We start from the raw sequence: 17263 nt of genomic DNA, 5'->3' as shown, positions 1-17263 counted from the left end.
CATATTTCATTTGATTATTGGTCCTATATTGGATGATCCAACTGGGGGAGGGGACACGTTGTCCAGTTCATGTTGTGTAAAGCATTTCAAGGTATTTCAGCCTAAAAGGTCCCTCCAAAGTGGACCATGTGAAGCTGGCGGGCGTAGAGAAGCTGTATTCATATCTGCTGAAAAAAAGTCTCATAAAAACTTTCTGATGCTGCTTTACCACTTAGAGCGAGGTCCCATATCTTCTGTTTCCATCCGACAATGGACAGATCTACATTGGACCTCAACTTTGGCGCTATGTCTAGCCTGGCCAAAGTCCAAATAAAGGGGATCACATTTTTGAATGCTCTCCAACGGGGGGAAAATCACTGTCCAACAAAAACTACCATATTAGTGGTAGGTTGGAACTTTTTCTCATTGATGTGCTGCTTTTCTACATGCAGGGAATTTATATAGGGAGGCGTTGTTTTTTAATGTGGCAGACCATCCCAGAAATGTAACCCCTTACCAGCTGTTTGAAATGGTACAATCCAGAAATACTTCTATTTGTAATGGCTATAGTTTCATCCATTAAAGGGACAATCGTATGCATGTTTAGACAGAAAAAAGTCCTACAACCCAGCATCTCCCAACCAGCGTTGTTGAATGGAAATGCTGAGAGTTGAAGGAGGTTTTTCCCCCGTCTAAACATGCATAGGATCGTGCCCTAAATGTATTGTTGCCTGCCTGAAGCTCTTGGGATCAAGTGAGCTAAAAATGGACACAAATAAATATTCAAAAGAAATCTATTAACAAGTGATGTGTACAAACTGAGAAGTTAGACAGTATATGCCAAGGGGGTGGGGGGAAGTAATAATCCTGATTGTGCCAGATGATGTTGAAGGCAAAGGATTCCTGCTTGCTTCGCTTTGTGAGCTTCTCGTGGGCCACTTTGGAAACAGAATGCTAGACTAGATAGGCCTCTACTCTGATACAGCATGGCTCTCGTGTTCTTTACAAAACTTTAGATGAACAAGGGGGCTGACGTGTCCAAAAGACATCTTTGCTATATTTTAATGAAATGGACTGGAGGATTTGATCTGATCAGATGTGATCTCAAAAGGCAACCTTTTAAACATCTAGGGAAGGGAAAGGAACCTCTCGTGCAAGCACTGAGTCATTACTGACTCTTGGAGGGACGCCAGCTTTTGCTGAAGTTTTCTTGGCAGGCCTTATAGCGGGGTGGTTTGCCGTTGCCTTCCCCGGCTGTTATTACCTTCTCCCCAGCTAGCTGGGTACTCATTTTACCGACCTTGGGAGGATGGAAGGCTGAGTTGACCCAAGCCGGCTGCCTGAAACCAGCTTCTGCTGGGATCGAACTCAGGCCATGGGGAGAGTTTCAGCTGCAGAAACTGCTGCTTTACTGCTCTGCACCACACGAGGCTCTTTTTAAACATCTAAGGTTCAGCAAAAATATATGATGAGGCTACTGGTGAGGGTTTCTATTCAAACTAAGAATGTTGAAGGGGAAATACAGTGTATTCCATATCTTTGAGGAAGGAAATTTATTTTTGGAACCACTTAGGGATATTATTGATGCTGTAAACAAGCCAGATGATGAACTTCATAGCCAGGTTTCTACACAGGATTAAGCAGAACAGGTTGGTCTGAGGAAGGAACCCAAGTCTCCAGAAGAGCTTTACCCACCACTTTATAATGAACATTGTGTCCTAACAAATTAAACATTGTATCCTACTGATGACAGAGGTCCTAGTCATTAATGACAATAACAGTTGGGACAGGTGGCTGGACTACTCAGCGTGCAAGATAAAAATGAACACACCTTCTGGAAGCATAAAGCTGTGCCTGAAAGTGTAACCCTATGGAAGTTTACATCTTCAGTTTAATACAATTTACTGCCAAGAGCCAGTGTGTTGCAGTAGCTATAGAGTTGGACTGAGACTCGGGAGATCTGGGTTATAGTCCCCATTCGCCCATGAAGCTCCCTGGGTGACTTTGGGTCAGTCACAGTCTCTGTGACTAACCTACCTCACAGGGTTGTTGTTGCGAGGATAAAATGAAGAGGGGGAAAACCACGCAAGCTAGCTTTGGTTCCTTAGAGGAAAAAAGGTAGGATATAAATATAATAAATATGCATAGATTCCAGCCTAAAGAGTGTGAGCTGGGACGTGAGAAGTCTGTGGTTCATATCTCACTTCTATTATGGCTTCTGTAGGAGACCTTAGGCAAAACACTCATTCTCAACTTCAGTCTCCCCCTTTCTGCAATATAGGAATAATAATTGTATTTGTCATGGCCTTCGGCTAGCACAATAAACTTATGATGATGATGATGATGATGATGATGATGAAGAATAATTGGGACAGAACAATTCATACAGACAATAACTTGCAACTGAAAAGACGTAAGAGTTATAGCCAAAAAAAGAAAATCACACATGCCTCATTGACATAGCAATACCTAATAGCAAAAATGTTTCAGAAAAGGAAGAGAAGAGAGAACAATATACACCACTGCCATGGAAGTTAAATAACTATGGCAACAGGAAAAGATCAAAATTATTCTGTTAGTCACGTCAGTCACTGGCATCACATAAAAAAACTACGCAGAAAACCTTCAGAAACTGGGCCTACCAAACTACATCCACACCAGCATCCAGAAAGCAGTCATACTTAAAACATGCTCAATTGTCAGGAAATTCCTGAAGTAGTAAAAGACAGCATGACCTGGCAAAGCCTCATGTCATCTAGAAAAGCCACCACAAGTGAGAAAAGAGATGATAATAATACTTACCTACCTTGCAGGGTTCTTGTAAGGATTACAAGAGGATAATGCATGTTAAACACTCAAAAGAACTATTTCAGTACTAAGATACAAGCCTTTTGGTCTTCTTACAGAGAAAAGAAATTGTCTATACTTACTGCTTTTGCGGTAGCAGACGGGCTGTGTGCTGGAGTGGGGGGCTTAGCCAGGCTTTGTCCTGGTGGCAGGCTGAATCTCTGTCCTGTATCCAGGGGGGAAGAGGATGTGTGGATCCGCGTCTCTAGCCTCTCGGGTTCATGTTTGTAGGATTCAATTGGAAATGTTGGCTGCTTGGTCACTTGTGTTGGGGTCGACGGAGAAGAGGAGAGACCAGAGGCTATAAAGAAAAATACCCACAAAATTACTAAACTTTGGTGTCCACATGTAGGATTCTGGGTAATGGCTTCATCTGTACAAAGTTGCTGAACCTTTTGCTCTCCAAACATGCAATCAAATATCCTATATTTTACCCTATGAAATGTGGGTCTTTCACCCCCTGCTGGTATACAATACTTTTAAACAGCAGCCATTTTAATCTATACAATGATATTGAGTCATACCATTGGTCCATCTAAGCCATTACGGCCTCCTCCAATGGGCACCCTGAACTCCTCTAACTGCAGATGTTCAGGACATGATGCCTTCTATGCAAAGCCTGCTACGGCTTCCTCCACTTAATTCTATCACCTGGCTACAATTTTTAGCAGCCTTCCACAACCTGCTGCCTTCTGGATGTGTTGCACTGCAATTCCCATCAATCCTAGGCAGCATGCTCATGGACCATGTGGCTGGTAGGGTGACCCTATGGAAAGGAGGACAGGGCTCCTGCATCTTTAACAGTTGCATAGAACAGGGAATTTCAGCAGGTGTCATTTGTATACATGCAGCACCTGGTGGAATTCCCTTTTCATCACAACAGTTAAAGCTGCAGGAGCCCTGCCCTCCTTTGTAGCTGGTTGAGGGTGGCTGGGAATCATGGGAGTTGCAATCCAACACATGTGGAGGGCACCAAGTTGGGGAAGTGCTGTACTATCCTCATCTCTTGTTCCCTAACAACAGCATTGTAAAAAAGGTTAAAAAAAACCACGTTTCAGAAATGAGGGTGCAGGTCAAAGGCCTGGTGAACACATGCACCCGACTGATGTGCTAAAATAGACTGTAGACACAGATAGAGTCACTTTCTAATGCACTTTTTAATGTATTGCTTACTAGCCACTTTGTTCTTTAAACTGTAAGGAAGTATTATAAATATTATATAGTTCAAAAAATCTTAAGACACATTTCAATCACCTCATCGGCACTGCCTCAGATTAAATAGGGTGACCTTATGAAAAGGAGGACAGAGCTCCTGTATCTTTAACAGTTGTATTGAAAAGGAGATTACAGCAGGTGTCATTTGTATATATAGAGAGAACCTGGTGAAATTCTCTCTTCATCACAGCAGTTAAAACTGCAGGAGCTATACTAGAGTGACCAGATACAAAAGAGGGCAGGGCTCCTGCAGCTTTAACTGTTGTGATGAAGAGGTAATTTCACCAGGTTCTCCATATATATAAATGACACCTTTTATTTATTTATTTATTTAGCACCATCAGTGTACATGGTGCTGTACAGAGTAAAACAATAAAATAGCAAAACCCTGCCACGTAGGCTTACATTCTAATAGCATCATAATAATAATTATGAAATTTCACCTGCTGAAATTCCCTTTTCTATGCAACTGTTAAAGATACAGGAGCCCTGTCCTCCTTTCCATAGGGTCACTCTAGATTAAAACCAGTGTGTAAGAAGCGATCAGTCCCTCTGGTGGGGTTGTCACTCATCCAGAGCAGGAAGCAAGATGAGCTACTGAGTTGGGAAGCAGAGAGCCAAACTACACGATCTGGTAGGTGTAGCTGAGCCGGATATTTTTCTTCTCCCTGATGTGACTGCATGCAGTCCCAAAACAGATCAGGACCAGCACACTTGGGGAGGGAAGGATGAAATCTCCCCTCCCCCTGTGTTTTCCAGAAATGCTACCCCCCACCCCCACAGGGGGATTAAAAGGGGGAGGGAGTCTCCAACTCCAATTAAGAGGATTTTTTTTAACCCCCTGCAGGAATGGGGTGTGTGTGTGTTTGAATTTCGAGAGGAAAACAGGTGCAGTGTGGGGGAGTGTTAATTCTTCCCTCCTTCAGCATGTTGGTCTCTGTCTGGATTTGGATGGTGCACAGTTACACTGGAGTAAAGAAATATTTCAAGCTCAGCTACACCTACGTGATTAAACTGCAGCTCCTTAACCTTCCTTTGTGTAGTTTTCTCTATGTCCGATATTATTTAGGCCTTTAGGAGTTTAGTTCGGTTTAACACATCTTTTTGCAATGCACTCCTATAGAAAGAAGCTGTGTGTTTTAGCTAGTGGCAATAATAAATCAAAGAATCAAAGGATTTTAGAGCTGGAAGGAATCTAAGAACATCAGAAGTGCCATGCTGGATCAGACCAAGGGTCCATCTAGTCCAGCACTCTGTTCACACAGTCTCCAACCAGCCATCGGCCAGGAACCAACAAAGCAGGACACAGGGCAACAGCACCCTCCCGCCCATGTTCCCCAGCAACTGGTGCACACAGGCTTACTGCCTCACATACTGGAGATAGCACACAACCATCATGGCTAGTAGCCATTGATAGACTTCGCCTCTAGGAATTTATCCAACCCCCCTTTAAAGCCATCCAAATTGGTGGCCATCACTACATCCTGTGGTAGGTATAAATTATGCACAGCGCATAATTTAACTATGCGCTGTGCAAAGAAGTACTTCCTTTTATTTGTCCTGGATGACCCCGGGTTCTAGTATTTTGAGAGAGGGAGAAAAATGTCTCCCTATCCACATTCTCCATACCATGCATAATTTTGTACACCTCTATCATGTCTCCTCTTAGCCTCCTTTTTTCCAAGCTAAACAATCCCAGTTGATGAAACCTTCCATCATAGGGGAGAAGCTCCAGCCCCTTAATCATTTTAGTTTCCCTTTTCTGCACTTTTCCCAGCTCTATAATATCCTTTTTTTAGGTGTGGTGACCAGAACTGTACACCATATTCTAAGTGTGGTCGCATCATAGATTTGTATAAAGGCAGTATGATACTGGCAGTTTAGTCCAACCCCCTGCTCCATACAGGAATACCCTTTTCTATATTTTTGAAAAGGCATGGCCTCCATCTTCTTGCCAAGATATCAGACACCAATACCCCTATGTCTTAAAGCAGATGTTGTAGTTGGCTAGAAATCAGTTCAACAGGACACAAACTGAGGTTACTTGAGGTTCTAAATGTCACTAACTCCTATCGACTTCTACTGAGTATATAGGAGCCAAATCTTCTAGCTCACAACACAATCCTATAAATTGGGCTGGGCAACTTTAGGGACTCCGGGGGCCAATTTCAACCCCCATCAGCCCTCCAGGGTCTGTACTGCTGCCATGTACTGTTGAAATTCAGTGGCGGCAGCAGCAGCAAAATCATCAGGGGTTGGCTGACGAGTTTCAGCAGCAAACAGCAACAGTGCCCTAAAAAGGCCAAATTTAGCTTCAAAACAAGCACACCTTGTTTTAAAAATAAAGTTGGCTTTTTTAGGCCACCATTGTGGTTTGTTACCCAAACCTGGCAGCATACCATCAAATGTTTTGCTGCAGAAGCAAATTTGGCCGGGGGTGGGGTGGGGACAAGCAACCCATGGGATACGTGTTGCTCTCCGCTGTAGCAAATGTTTACTCAGAAGTAAGCCCCATTGTATCCTGTGAAGCTTACTCCTTGGGAAATCTGTACAGGATTGCAGCTTCATTCCCCCCCCCCCCCCCCCCAGTGTTTGATTCTCAGCAGGCTTAAATGTATTACATTCCTTTCTAGAACATCTTTTTATCTATAAAGTTGTTATGGGCATGTAAGTGTTCAAAGTGCTTGAAGTTTTGGCAGAAGCTGCAAATGAAGAAAATGACAAACCGTCAAACGGAGAGAGAAACCACTGCATTAGATCTGATAGTGGTAGCTGCTGCAATGTGTTTATAACAGGAGCTAATGGACTAACAAGTTAACTGAATGGACTTCTGATAGGAACAGCCTGTGCCAAAATGGAAATAACCAGACACAGGGCATAGATTTCTGATAGGAACAACCTGTGCCAAAATGGAAATAACCAGACACACGGGAGTTGAACCATACAGCTAGCAATGTAATCAGCACACCAGTAAATAAGGAAGACAGATACATTAAATGGTTATTAGGTGCTTCCAGACATAGGTCTCCTAGTGCTACCTATCGGAAGGCATTATGCAGTAATTCCATCTTTTTTTTCCTTAAGAGATTTTCTGCAGTATGAAAAAAGATGGAAGAAGTAGTGAGAAAACACAGCAGGGTTACAAGTGGAAGACAACAGTGTCTGGATCTCCCACCCTAAAATTCTGTGAATGAGGCAGGTCAATGACACCATGGGCATCATCGGACGAGCGTTTTATCACACGCTTGCTACTGGCCACTTACGGATGTTCGCACATCCTTTAGACGACGTCCGCCTCCTGCGTGCCTCCCGCTCCTTCTTGCCTTTTTTCCGTCACAAAGTAAACCCCTTTTAATCCAATTTTTAAAAACGGAATGTGCCGCTATTTCCTGCTGTGTGCAGGAAAAGCGGCGCAATAAAAACAGCCCCTGAATGGGCCATGTGGTTTTTCTGGGTAGAAAGAGGAAGTATGGTGGAACAGGGGTGGAGAAGCAATGGTATGGAAATGTGATTTCCCCTCCGTCTGATGATGCTCCATGAAAGCCTCTTCTGGAGGCAGCCATCAGGTGCAGACTCTTTTGGAACATTTGAAGGTTGTGCATAATCTAGTTTTTTCTTCTGCTCCTGTTGTCACTGCCGAAATAGGATAGATAGGGCAATTTGAGGATATACAAAGGGTGAAGATGGACATCTCCCAACTTGGATTGGGATTGAAGCATGGAGGGTAAGAGTTAGTAACTCCCCACCTCCCATCCACCCATACCCAAACTCCATCACAGAACTGTGTTGGTACTCAAATGGGTGATTCTTGATGGCACCAATTCTGTCCAACTTTGCACACACCCTGATGGGCCCTTGAAGAGAAAAGAATATACCTGAAAAGGCTTAGAATTCAGCTTCTTTCCTTGCTTCGGATTTGTGAAGACATGTTGACATTAAGGTTATATCTGCAGTTAATCAGTCGTGCGGTTCCCATCTTTTGCAACAGTTTAGTCTCTTCTTTCCTGGCTCTGCTCAGGATCTGAGTATACAAGGCTGTTGCTCCCGGGTCTAAATAGTTTCCGTACCTTTTAAGTGTTTGCTTACAATTTTTGTGCCAATGTTTCAAATAAACAGATATTCCATTTGGCAATGTAAGGGCACAGTGTGAAGTATTCCCTTTCCTTGGAATCCTTATATAAATTGGGACAACACTCCCCGGTTTGCATTCTTCTGCTAGCGGTGAAAACAGAGGAGTAGGGAGGCAATGGCTGGTGAATGTTAAGTAGAGCCAGTCGCTTGTAGTGAAGCTGAGCCGGGCCTGCTATTTCTTCATTAGGCTGATTCACTGCAAAGAATGCCAGACGTTTAAGCCAATGACTGCAAATTTCATGCTGTAACAGCTGACTGCCGTTGCTTAATGGCTTCTAGGGCACATACAAAAGCAGCAGGTGAAAAGTATGTCGAGGATTTGTATCGAAAGGAGTCTGGGCAGAGGAAACCACATATCGAAGCAAGAAAACACAATTCCTACAGTGTGGCCAGACTGCAAGCTTTTTCCCTTTAAAAGTTACAAGGCAGCAAAGGATGGAACTGCAGCTGCTTCTACCATGGGTTCCCTTGTCCACTTTCCTCTACTGCTTCCCAAGATATATGGGAGAGATGCAAGATCCCTGCTGACCTTATACCACATCTAGCTTGGCCCTATGAGGGGCAGGGAACATGTGGTTTTCCCAGTGCTGTTGGACTGTAATGAACAAATGTTAAACAATACCCATAACGATCCAAGCAGCAAAAGTGAGAGCATTGCCAGCAGCCTCAATAAACCCTTTAATCAAGGAGGACAAATCACGTGAGTACTGGTTCCTCTCTATTCGGCCCTGGTTAGGCCTCATCTAGAGTATTGTGTCCAGTTCTGGGCTCCACAATTCAAGAAGGACGCAGACAAGCTGGAGCGTGTTCAGAAGAGGGCAACCAGGATGATCAGGGGTCTGGAAACAAAGCCCTATGAAGAGAGACTGAAAGAACTGGGCATGTTTAGCCTGGAGAAGAGAAGATGGAGGGGAGACATGATAGCACTCTTCAAAGACTTAAAAGGTTGTCACACAGAGGAGGGCCAGGATCTCTTCTCGATCCTCCCAGAGTGCAGGACCCGGAATAACGGGCTCAAGTTAAAGGAAGCCAGATTCCAGCTGGACATCAGGAAAAACTTCCTGGCTGTTAGAGCGGTACGACAATGGAATCAGTTACCTAGGGAGGTTGTGGGCTCTCCCACACTAGAGGCCTTCAAGAGGCAGCTGGACAACCATCTGTCAGGGATGCTTTAGGGTGGATTCCTGCATTGAGCAGGGGGTTGGACTCGATGGCCTTGTAGGTCCCTTCCAACTCTGCTATTCTACGATTCTATGACAACTTAAGCAGTAATGAAGGCCCGTTGGGGTAAGACAATTCTTACTATGGGTCTGAAGTCCCATAAGGAAAAGACCAGAAGAGTCTCTCCAGGGCAGGGACTTCTAAAGTTTGGATGCTACAACCCAGAAGGCCCTGCTCTGTATTACATAAGAAGAACTACGCTGGATCAGACCAAAGGCCTGTCTAGTCCAGCATTCTGTTCACATAGTGTAAGAAGCCCACACGTTGGACACGAGCGCATTTCCCACCATTTGCACTTCACACCGGGGGGGGGGGGGGAGAGACACAGCAGGGCCTCCCCTGAAAAGGGGGTATTGTGGGGGCAGGCCGTCCTTTGTGTATGTGTAGCGTGGGGATGATGATGGTGATCATGGGATAATATGATTGACTAATCTTAGAAGACTGTCGTAAGAAATATTGAGATAATGAATACGAAGGCCTTGAATGCTCTGAAGGGCTAAGTATAAATGCCAAGGATTGGTACTGTTGTGACTAAAACTGCATTCAACGAATCTTTGCATTCAACAGATGTTTCAGGCTGTAGTACTAGAAATGTTTACAACTCTTCTAGTCCTGCACAGGGTATTTACCGGCGCATCGGAAAGGCCATTCTTCTTTGTCTTATTATTAGCCGATGAACATCAGCGAACACGTGCAAGTAGCCCTTGAGCTAACACATCCTTGGCCTCTGTTAACGTCATGACAACGGCTGAGACAACACAACCCTGACACGCTGACCTCCAAACCTGTCCCTTACGCACGAGCCTGTCGCTTTCTAACGTGGTGCCACTTGCCCTGCTTGCGCTGGGTGACGGTTACATTGTAGGAAACAATGCCTAGAGACCCCGGGCTTTATTTATTTAGCACATCACCTGGTTTTTTAGTACAGAATTCTTCACATTCTTCAATGGTGAGGGCTTAAAGGAACAAGGTTCATTATGCTCTAGCTGAGCCCAGCCGGTAGGCATGCTAGTGCTGTCATTGCTACCAGCAGCATTTGTCACACTCAATGCCATGCATGCTTTGCACAATGTGGGCAACCCAAGTTCTGCGACAGGGAAAGCTAGATTCTCATATACCATGCAAATTAAGGAAAGCTGCTGGATTTTTCATCTGTACTGCATAATTTATTTTGCTGCTTTTTTTTTTTTTTAAAAAAAGTCGTATAATTTATAGTCAAAAGAAAGCAATTCTTTAAGGAATGCATAATTAACTTGTAGGATTTGGTGCCACAAGATGTGTGATGCCACCAGATTAAATGGCTTTAATGGGGTGAGGGTGGAGTTAGACAAATTCATGGAAGACAAATCTATTATTTGTCATGATAACTATAGGAACTATAATGTTCAGAAGTAGATTCATAGAATCATAGAATAGTAGAGTTGGAAGGGGCCTACAAGGCCATCGAGTCTAACCCCCTGCTCAATGCAGGAATCCACCCTAAAGCATCCCTGACAGATGATTGTCCAGCTGCCTCTTGAAGGCCTCTGGTGTGGGAGAGCCCACAACCTCCCTAGGTAACTGGTTCCATTGTCGTACTGCTCTAACAGTCAGGAAGTTTTTCCTGATGTCCAGCCGGAATCTGGCTTCCTGTAACTTCAGCCCATTCCAGCATCTGAACATGAGATGCTGGAAACAATCAACAGGGGAGGAGGAACTACCTTCTGACTGGATGATGTTGGAAATAGGATTGGGCTTATGTTTATATTTGTGTATTCTTGTTATAGATCTGTGGTTTCATAAGTATCTCTAGGGTGAGAATGGTCAATTTGCATTTGGGAGCTGATTGGCTGGGAGGAGGGGTGAAGTGTGTGTGCTATGTAAAAAGTGCTGGGCCTGTGTGAGGCAGACAGGGACATGATGTGAGATGGTTTAGAACAGAGATAAAGACAGAGGGAAGATGACAGATGGATTAGATCAGAGATAGGATTTTAGGGGAGAGAGAGAGAGAGAGAGAGAGAGATCTCTGGTGATTGTGCAAAGATTGTTTGAAAGGGTGATTTTGGAGTATTATGTACAAGAAAACCTATATTGATTGAGCCATTTAAGAATTACTTGTTTATTACTCAACAGCTTATTGTAATTAATAAAGCTTTCTTTGTTTATAAAATCCTATGCCTTCTGCTCTTGGCTATGTAAGAGGAAGGTCCTAAAGGAAACAGTTTTGTTGTTTATTCGTTCAGTCGCTTCCGACTCTTCGTGACTTCATGGACCAGCCCACGCCAGAGCTTTCTGTCAGCTGTTGCCACCCCCAGCTTCCCCAAGGTCAAGTTTGTCACCTCCAGAATGTCATCCATCCATCTTGCCCTTGGTCGGCCCCTCTTCCTTTTGCCTTCCACTTTCCCTAGCATCAGCCTCTTCTCCAGGGTATCCTGTCTTCTCATTATGTGGCCAAAGTACTTCAGTTTTGCCTTTAATACCATTCCCTCAAGTGAGCAGTCTGGCTTTATTTCCTGGAGTATGGACTGGTTTGATCTTCTTGCAGTCCACGGCACTCTCAGAATTTTCCTCCAACACCACAGTTCAAAAGCATCTCTCTTCCTTCGCTCAGCTTTCCTTATGGTCCAGCTCTCGCAGCTATAGGTTACTACGGGGAATACCATTGCTTTAACTATGTGGACCTTTGTTGTCACTGTGCTGTCTCTGCTCTTAACTATTTTATCAAGATTTGTCATTGGTTTCCTCCCAAGAAGTAAATGTCTTCTGATTTCCTGGCTGCAGTCAGCGTCTGCAGTAATCTTTGCGCCCAGAAACGTACAATGTTATAAAGTAAAGTCTGTGTGTCCCTGCAGATAGAAGACTGAGTAAAGGATTGGGCCTGAGCTTTCAAGGTCCTGGTGGCAGCAAAACCCAGTGTGTGGGAGAGAATGTGGTTCTTGCTTGCGGGTGAGAAAGAGGGGGAATTCTCAATGAGAGAAGTGGAGGCTGGTGGCTCCAAGGTTAGTGAAGTGGTGAATTTGCTCCAGGTTTCCAGCAGAACTTTAAAGGAGCTATCCAAGACTCAAAGAAAATATATATTCTTACTCCATTTCCACGACTTATGGAGAAGAGCAAGGAGGCTCCATCCCAACCACCAGTAATTTTACACAGCACCCCTTCTGGCCTCTCAGGTTTTGCCAGATGTTGTTCACAGACTTTCAAGCATATCTTTCCATCTATCAGGGCTAGAAATGTTGTGTTATTTTAAATTAAAGCTTTGATTCTCAAGTAGCCTTGTTCTTGTTTTCCAAGCTTCTATAGAATCACAGTATATTCTATATATCACAGTATATACACAGCTCTGGTTACTCTAAAGTAACAAGACAGCAGAGGAAAGTACTCCCCTAATTATCCCCCTAATTATTGGGGGCTTTTCATAGAACTTTATAGTGCTATATCTAAGCAGGATATAGCACTATAAAGTGGTATATAAGAGGCAGGAGCCACACTATTGCTTTATAACGGTATTGAAGTGCACTGACAACTGTTGGGGCCCATTGACACAGACCATATACCACTTTCATAGTGCTATATCCTGCTTGGCGTAGATCTGGCCCTGTTCTTGGCACACTAAACCCCTCTGAAATCATTGAGGCTTTACAAAATGGCCTGCATATTATGCATGCCATTCAGAACGTGGAATGTTAATGCATGTAAAACCATTATGCTATCTGCTTGGCATGCATGCTGGATATTTCTAAAGGTGGAAAACTGGCCAATGCTGACAGCTGAACAAGGGTATTTCTTAGTCTATGTGCACAGTGGGACAACTTCAGAGCAATTATGTATGTATGCATGTCCATTTCTAGGCTGTTTTTCAACCCAAGAAGTCCAAAATGGCTTAGAAAGTAAAACAATATAAAATGAAAGCACAGTAATAAGACATCAGATATAAACAACAAAACACACAGCATTAAGTGGACAGATTGAGTGATCGTTTAAAGGACCAGGTAAGGGTGCGTCCTGACCTGCATATACTGTCTTTAACTCAAAGAAATGAGCACAGGGACCCCATTTTGTGCTATTATAACACAACTGCTGACATGCAGATTGCCTGGCACTGGCTGGACCCACGTTTGATGCAACCTGGACTGTGTGAATGGGCAAGAACAGGCCAGGAACCAAGATTCAAATCTGCTACCTGGATGAAGTCAAAACACACAAGTCCTTTAATTTCAGGTTGGATCCAGATTCAAGCTGGAACAACTGCGCTGGTGGAAGTGGACCATCCCACCCCTCCAGCCCCCTGAAAATGCTACACAGAGACCCTACCTTCACGGCACTGCATTGGCACTGCTCTGCCGCCAAACTCCGCAGTATCGCTGCTGTGGGGTGGCGGCGAGTAATCCTAATGGAGTAGGCTGTGCGGGCTTTCCGGAGGCCACTCGGCTCGCTGGGCCAGCTGCCTGCCCCCTGCCCCTCACTTAACTTCCAGTGACTAATGGAAGGTTGCCTTCCACCCAGGAATGCCCAGCATGATGCTGGAGCAAGTTCAGATGGCAGAAGAGCCATAGTGACCTCGCTTCGGCAAGAAAAGTTGGGCTAAGTCCCCAAGTTTTCTGGTGCACAGGTTCCCAGGAAAGCCCTATGGTGGCTGCGAGGTGGCTGCTGCGTTGTATAGCGAATGAGGGTGAGCTGTGGGCGGGGGGGAGTGAGGGGTGATCCCCAAAAATCAAGTAGAGGGAGGTTCTGGAAGCGGAGCCCTTCCTCTCAGGAATACAGGAAGCTGCCTTATACTGAGTCAGACACTTGGTCCATCTAGCCCAGTATTGTTGACACTGACTGGCAGCAGCTCTCCAGGGTTTCAGGCAGGAATTTTTCCAGCCATATCTGGGGATGCCGAGGATCAAACCTGGAACCTTCTGCATGCAAAGCATGTGCTCTGTGCACTGAACTATGGTCCTGCCTTGCACGGAAGGCAGACCCTGGATCCAACCGCTTGTCTCCAACTTGCTTTTTATAAATATACTTTCCAAAAGCCCATCATGATGGTGGATGATGTGTTTGTGTGAGGAGCAAGAGAAAGGAGAGAACTTCTATATTGTAAGGATCTCCGGGTGTTGTGATGCATCTCTGTGGACTCTACTCAGAGAGAACACAGACACACATTGGAACTCTCTAAGGGATTCTTACCAGGGAAGGCTGGGTGACCTACAACCAAGAAGGGAATGAAGATTTTGCCCCAAACAGTGTCCCCAAATTCAGCCTCTTACTTTCCTTTATATTAGTGAATGACAAAGCAGCCATTCATTTGTCCAAGAGAAGGTGTGCACTTCAGGACTCTACTGGATTGGGGCTAATCATCCTGTTCTTATTGATCCCAGGGAATCAAGCCCACTCCTATCTAAATAGCCCTGCCCCTATTGAAAGGCCACAACTCATGTTAGGGCACATGCCTTGCATGACAAAAGCCCCAGGTAGGACTGGGAAGAACCTCTGCCTGAAACCACGGAGAGCAGACCAGTGATGGGCAGAAGATAGATCTCCAGATGTTTGGGACCAACTCCCATGAGCCCCTGCCAGCATGATCAATGCTGCGAGTTGAAGTCCAAAACTTCTGGAGAGCTACTTTCTGCCCACTTCTGGTGTAGATATTACTGGACTAAGTGGCCCATTGGTCTGAATCCATATAAAGCAGTTTCCTGTGTACATCCAGTAGCCCCATCTTGGGTTTTGCTTCTTGGTCACGCAAGAGTGCGACATTGATACATAGATAGATATTGCTGGATATTTCTTGGACTTGATTGCTCAACCTTTGGTCATCATGGGATCCCCCTGCAGCAATAAAACAAAGCCAATTTATAGTTTCCGTATTGGCTTGCCAGATTGAGCTTCCATAAATAAGAGACGCTCTGAAAGGGTACTGTCTGTTCTGTACCATCTAATAATGCCCCTGCGGGAGGTGACAACCAGGAAAACAGCCTTCTCAATAGCAGCACCCTTATCCCCAGGAAGGCTTTTGGGCACATACTTTTTCTCTCTCTAATTCCAGGCCTTTTAAGAACAAAGACAGTTTTGTTTTGGAACCAGAGCTGGATTTAAGCTGCATTGTCTACTGTTTTTACTATTTTTTACTATTGCTTTTGTATCCAATGGTGCTACTTTAACCGAATTGTGTAAGCCACCCTGATAAGTTCTGCTAGGAGTGTGGACTATAAATCTTTAAATAAGTAAGAGTGCAACCCTATGGAAGTATAGACAGAAAGAAGTCCTGCAACTCCCAGCGCTCAATGGTGGAAGTTGTAAGACTTTTTTCTATCTAAACATACATAAGATTCAGCTCCAGCCCTGCCATGAAGCGGGAGGAAGCCGGCGCAGCAGGCGGCGGATTATGGGAAGAGCGGCACTCTCCCCCTCCAAAGGGTCAGCCACTTTTGGGTCCTGCTAGTCACTTGCACGGCTGGCCATGCAGGCAGCCAGCAGGACCAAGAAGCAACCATTCACTTGCCTGTGCTCCTCCTGCCTCGCATCGCCTCCCACCCTGCCAGCCAGCTGGCTTACTTTTCCTGGCGTGGACATGCACACCTGTATTGCCAGCGTGCTGACTGTAAGGTTTTTCTGCCTTCAGGTGCTGCTCGGCACACCTGGGCAAGGTCAGGCAATCGTGAGAAGTCTTGAATGTTCTGGGATCTGTTGCGATATTTTGCCGGACATACAGGCTCTGCGTGGCTCCTCTAAAGCAGAAAGACCTTAAAGGCAGCACACTGGTGATGCAGGTGTGCATATTCACACCAGGAAAAGTAAACTACCTGGCAACAGGCAAGTGCACAGATGGGGGAGAGGAGGAGTCAGTAGCAGCAGCAGATCCCTGCTTCAGGCGGTGACCTGCCTTGGGCCGGGCCTGATAGGTCTGTGCCCTAAATATACAAAATAAACAATGGATTCGTTTTGTGCTTGGGAGTGATCCCTGTTTAACTCAGCAGGGCTTACTAAGGGCTGCTAAAGGTGTTTTTCTTTAGCAGGATTATGCACGAGCTCTTGTCAAGGGAATGCGGTATGTCTAGCTTCTCAACTCCCAACCTCACCATACAGCTTCCTTTTATTTTTGAGGTTGCAAGGCAAGAGTTGAATACAGAAATGTTAAAGCCTCTTAGGGGAGGGAAGCAGTGAATGAAAATAAAATCTTAGCTAGCCATTTTCTCTCCCTTGTGACGTTGGATTTTTCATTATAGAGGTGCTACAATTAAGATGCTCCCATAAGTGAGCACTGCCTACATTTTAAAATTCGAAAGGCCTCTGTGCCGCCTCAGCCCATGGGGAGATAACGGGCAGAGGGAGAGGAAAACTTTGGCTGATTCAGACTTTCAGTTCTGCTCCACATCACTTTTATCGTGCTAATGTGGGAGATTAATCTCTTAATGAATATATGACGGTGTGGTTCCTTGGACTCCCGCCAAAGCCCTCCTGAAGGGATGACAGATGACTGCGTGGGTTCCTGTTTGACAGAAAATAAACTGCTTGTGGGCCTTTCCTGATCCCTGCTGTACCTGGTGATCAAAATTTGTAACAGTTGGAATGATGGGTCACATATACAGCTGTATGTTTTAGATCCGCCTTACCCAACCTTGTGCCCTCCAGATGTGTTGCACTGGCTGGGGATGATAAGCATTGTAGTCCAATACACCTGTTTGTGGGGGGGAGGCTGTTCTCAGAACTTTTGCCCTACCTCACTGTTGTCTCCGAGAGGCACTGCTTACATATTTCCCATATATATATGGATGCCCTCTCTGCCTACAGGGCTTCCTACCCTCCCTTGGTATTCTCCCCATGCACACCCTCTCCCATCATAATGAAGGGCATATTGCTAGGCGTGAAATAAATGTTTTGTATGGATTTTGGATTCTCTGCCGTT

At 44.9% G+C, this 17263-nt stretch overlaps 1 protein-coding gene across 3 annotated transcripts in view; it reads right to left on the bottom strand.

Annotated features, from left to right (window-relative positions):
* The window catches only part of PRKAG2 (protein kinase AMP-activated non-catalytic subunit gamma 2), a 256792-nt gene that overhangs the window by 75250 nt on the left and 164279 nt on the right, over positions 1-17263 (bottom strand). For all 3 annotated transcript variants that reach the window (XM_063126402.1, XM_063126386.1, XM_063126395.1), the window contains exon 4: positions 2910-3127. In XM_063126402.1, coding sequence (XP_062982472.1) covers positions 2910-3127 — 218 coding nt within the window. The remainder of the gene's footprint in view (positions 1-2909; positions 3128-17263) is intronic.

This window comes from Elgaria multicarinata, chromosome 1 (assembly GCF_023053635.1).
Source record: "Elgaria multicarinata webbii isolate HBS135686 ecotype San Diego chromosome 1, rElgMul1.1.pri, whole genome shotgun sequence".
NCBI classification, from domain to species: Eukaryota; Metazoa; Chordata; class Lepidosauria; order Squamata; family Anguidae; genus Elgaria; species Elgaria multicarinata.
Note: the sequence above shows the minus strand (reverse complement) of the source record. Positions and strands in the feature narration are given on the sequence as shown.